At 36.4% G+C, this 4,648-nt stretch overlaps 1 protein-coding gene across 1 annotated transcript in view; it reads left to right on the forward strand.

Annotated features, from left to right (window-relative positions):
- The window catches only part of PLCL1 (phospholipase C like 1 (inactive)), a 67,612-nt gene extending 63,341 nt beyond the window's left edge, over positions 1-4,271 (forward strand). The window contains exon 5 of the mRNA XM_017858991.1: positions 1,169-4,271. Coding sequence (XP_017714480.1) covers positions 1,169-1,351 — 183 coding nt within the window. The 3' untranslated portion in view covers positions 1,352-4,271. The remainder of the gene's footprint in view (positions 1-1,168) is intronic.
- The last annotated feature ends 377 nt before the right edge of the window (positions 4,272-4,648 follow it).

Raw genomic sequence — 4,648 nt, forward strand, 5'->3', positions numbered from 1 at the left:
TTTTTTTTTTTTTTTTTTTTTTTTTTTACAAAGGATAGAATTGGCAAGTGCACGTTTAGGTTTTGAGAAATAAAATATTCCAAGCTTTTGTAAAATACAAGTTTCTTCATACATCCTAAGGAAAAAACATTTATCAAATTAAAAATATGGAATGGCCTTTCATAAAATAGGTGAATTATCCTTTCTCTGACCCTCTGCTTTGTAGAATAATGCTCCAGCAATCGTCATAACCCCACATCCTCCCATATTGTCCTTTACTTTCAAGGTCACACTTTCAGGCACTGCAGTGAGAATGGAGAGGAGAGGGAAGAAGCCACTTCCTCCTCTGTCTATGCACCGTAGACACCTGTCCCCGCTCCCCCACACTCAGTCCTTCAGCCATTGGGCCAGTACCAGCATATGCACTTTACCATTGTAACAATGAAGTAAAATAAGAAATAAAAATAGCAGGAAAAGAGCTCTGTTGGGCACTGATGTAAATGACAGCTAATGTGTTCCTGCAGTCTTCATTTCCTTTCTGCTTTGATTAACATGTTGAGCTTCTGGAGATTCTTCTTCTCCATCTACCAGGTGGGAACATCGTCTTCAGGATGACGGGAAAGGCAGAAGTAATGTGGGTAACTAATAATTTAACAACAGGCAGATTGCAAGGATGACCCAGTATATTAAAAACCAGCTCACCAAGCATAAGGGTATGTGACTTTACAGAAGACACTTTGCTTTGTAAGCTCTTGTACACAGAGGGGGAGATTTTATTTTCACTTCTTTAAGGAAGAGCTTCTTTCCTTGTTTTCTCCCGAGACTAGGAATGCTGGATCTGGGTGGGGTAGGTATTGCAGCAGTGTGCAGAGTCTCACACCATATGGTGATGGAAGAGTTGATGTCCTCAGCACATAAAGTGGAGGGTTCCTCACAACAAGAATCTCAACAGACTGCCAGCAACCGCATAGCCAGTTGGTCAGGCTCAGGTTGAGGTACTTGGTTTAACAAGCAAAGTCACTTAGTAATGTTAGAAAAGAACCTTGCGTTAAACCCTGGAAAAGTGAGCTTGCAGGTCTGGGTCTGTTTCCTTATTCAGCAATGGGCAGTAAGGACACAGAGTGATGTCACTCAGCACATTCCTGGCCCATAACTGTCTTCTTTCATGCCTATTTTTTTCTGTTTGTAGGGCCAAGGAGATCTGTTGAAGAATGCCAAGAATGAAGCTTTAGAAAACATGAAGCAGATCCAGCTGGCATGCTTGTCCTGTGGACTGAGTAAAGCCCCCAGCAGCAGTGCTGAGGCCAAGAGCAAGCGCAGCCTGGAGGCCATAGAGGAGAAGGAAAGCAGTGAGGAGAATGGGAAGCTGTGACTGGGCATTATTGACACGTTCACCCATCTTATCAAGGACTCTGGTTTCTCATTCTTGTTTTCTTTCTTTAAATGTTTTAGAAGTTCACAAAATGATGTCCTCTATGGGGTATTGGATATAGATATTTTCACAATGTCAGTAGTTTAGTGTAGTTAATTTATCTAAATTAAAGCCTTTAGTATCAGTATTTTAAATTCTGAGACAAGTGTCAGCACCCCTGTGTGGATGCCTGTGGAAGAGGGTGTGTGTGTGTGTGTGTGTGTGTGTGTGTGTGTGTATGTGTGGCAGAGAGAGAGAGAGAGATTCTGTTACAATGTATTCCGTGTTGCATTATTCATTTAGTGAATTATTCCTTGATCATTTTGGGACAATTGTGTTCATCTGAAATTCTGAAGAGCACTTACTGTAACCTGTCGCTGTGTTTAATTTTACTTCTCTGCCTTTGACATTTAATTTAGTGATCATAGCATAGCTTATTACTGAAGGAAGCCAAATTTATCAAAGCATAGATGTTTTGGTAGATTAAATATAGATTAGAAAATTCCTAAGAATCAGGTAGAAATAAAAGTGAATGAAAGATTAAACAGATGATCAGAATTTCTGGAAAGATTAGCAAAGTCATTTCTTCAGTTAGAAAACTTTAAAAAATATTTATTAAATAAAATCAAATTTTAGGAAGTTTTCTGTAGTCATTTACTAAGCATATGATTTCACTAGAAAAGCTGATCATAAGTGAATTTATAGCTACCTGTGTGGTACTCTGAAACACACTGAAAGCTCTGTTGCAATTAGGATTTTGATGTGACAATAATATTGTTGTATAATTTCAGGATTTGTGGGAAGGTCTCATTCTTCCAAACGGAGAGTCTAGCACTCATTTTCTGTAACAGATATGGCAGCTTAGAGGTCTTGGCTTTATTTGGTTGTAATTTAGGGTACTAAATTTAAATTTAAAGATATTGCTCAGAGAATATCATGTCATCACATTGAGCTGATATAAATTCTGTGGGTCAGATAATATCTTTGTGATAATTGAAGAACTAACCATTTACCAAACATCTATGATATAACCCTAACACACACAGAAAAGCATATGTGCAAAAAGAAATGACAAATTAGGGTACATTTATAATTGCATCTAGATAATTTTTACCCTAATGTCTTCATAAAGTACTTGAGTATAATGTTTGTTACCTCCAACAGAACTAGATGTTCTATGGTTATGAAAGAATATATTTATTTAAAACATTGCTTTTATTTTGAAAAGCTTCTTAATTAATTTGATTAACAAATATGCTAATTTGGGGAAACCTAGAGAAGATAATTGTTGAAATTTTGCAAATATAAACATCTCCTATAGCTTCTGTGTTAAGTTATTTCTGACTTCTTAACACTATTACGTTCATGTTGCACATTACTGAAAGAGTAAAGATATGATAAAAACACTTATTGTTTTCTTTTATTGCAAATTGAAAAAGCAAAGCTAATGAAAATGGGTTACTACATCAAAAATATCTTAAAGAATTTGCTATTTCCATGGACCAGATATGATGAAATTATTCCCTGGGTTTAAAACTGGGCACTCGAGGAGGAGGTACCTGAAGTCATTTGAAGGCAAGTTTCCAATGATACTACAATGACCTGAAAAAATTTCTTTACCCTCTATTATATTTAACTTGCTGGTAGGAGGAATAGTGGAATGCAGTTGTTAAGCCCTTTGTGGTGAAAAAGAGGTTCTAAAGACAGAAACAAAACCCACCTCACATCAGCTGATTGGTTGATTTTACTAGTGTACCTCTTCATCTACTTGAATTCCATTTGGTAAATCCATGTCTTTACTGGATATACAGTTAGGCAGGAAGAGAAGATAAAGGATGGCAAATGCTCAAACGATATTTATACATTTATTTACTCCAGAGTCAAATCCAATCCTTGGAAGTAGCTTCCCTAGTTTATTTTATTTGTCCTAGAGCTCTACTCACACTTAGGACCTACCCAACACTTCTCGAAAACATAGCATGGATTCTGCCTCATCTGATGCTACTGCTGGTAGTGGGTCGTCAGCCATACTCTGCTTCATTCCACTGGGTGTCCTTGCTAGATGAGGAGTGAGATGTGGAGCAAGGAGGAGCTTTGGATTCTGGGAGTGGAGCAGTGGCAAGGGAAAAGTCTCCTAGCCTCCTGTGATGTTGCTGTCTCCAGATAGAATAGCAAAAACAAACAGTGTTTTTGTGTGTGTATTATGCCTCCATGACATTGTTACCTTCTATGAGGAGCATCTGCCTCCTTTCTAGACTTGAACTGTGGTAGAAAAAGCCCCCTTCTCTCTTCTGTCTACTTAGATTTGGTGATGCTAGGAACGTAGTGTTTTAGATATTAATTCTATTTTTATTTATTCATTTTTACATCACCAGTGGGATCTGAGGTGGTGATGACAGGTATTATCATTGGCATTTTACAGGTGAGAAAGCCCAAGGCCACTGAGGTATAAATGGAATAACTGATTTTGAATTCGGGTCTGTCTGATTTCATGTGCAAGATTATATACTTACTGATTTTGATTTTAAATTTATTCTCAACATTTTAAACCAGACTATTAACTCTTACCTTTATAACTACAGATACAAAGAGCTGTATCATTTATTCTTTGAATATAAAATATCAATGGTCAATATAAAATACAAAATAGAGAACTATATACAACAGAAAAGCAAAATTACCCACTATTAACATTTTGATTTATATCTGTTTAGACACTGTTTAGAGTTTATACATACATGTAAATATGCTTTTATTTTAACAAAATTGAGATATTATATAAACTGTTTGTAGCAGGGTGTTTAAAATTTTAACAATATGTTATGGATATCTTTCTATGTCAATAAATGTGTATTTACATTAGAGTTCCAAGCCTTTGAACTGAATCTAGTCCAAAAATGATGTGTTTTATTTGGTCATTGAACATTTTTTAAAAAAATGTTTAAGCAATAGACAGCTTTTGAAATTCAGAAAATGTTACGTACAATTCAATGTCCTGCATGTTTTAAAATACTGGATAATCTAACAACAGAGGACACCTCCCACTCCCCACCTCACAACCACCACACATATACTTTCTTGCTTGGCATCAATTAATTGAAACTGCCCTCTCCAAAAGGGGCATATGCTGTCCAATTTTCTAAAGAGTCTTTTCATTCATTTATGTTACATCTGGACCCTGTGGACATAATAGGTGGTGAAACTTGAAGAAAATTATCATTTATTGAGAGGCAAAATGAGAGAATTACTTGAGGCCAG

Source organism: Rhinopithecus bieti, unplaced genomic scaffold (assembly GCF_001698545.2).
Source record: "Rhinopithecus bieti isolate Rb0 unplaced genomic scaffold, ASM169854v2 scaffold_48089, whole genome shotgun sequence".
NCBI lineage: Eukaryota > Metazoa > Chordata > Mammalia > Primates > Cercopithecidae > Rhinopithecus > Rhinopithecus bieti.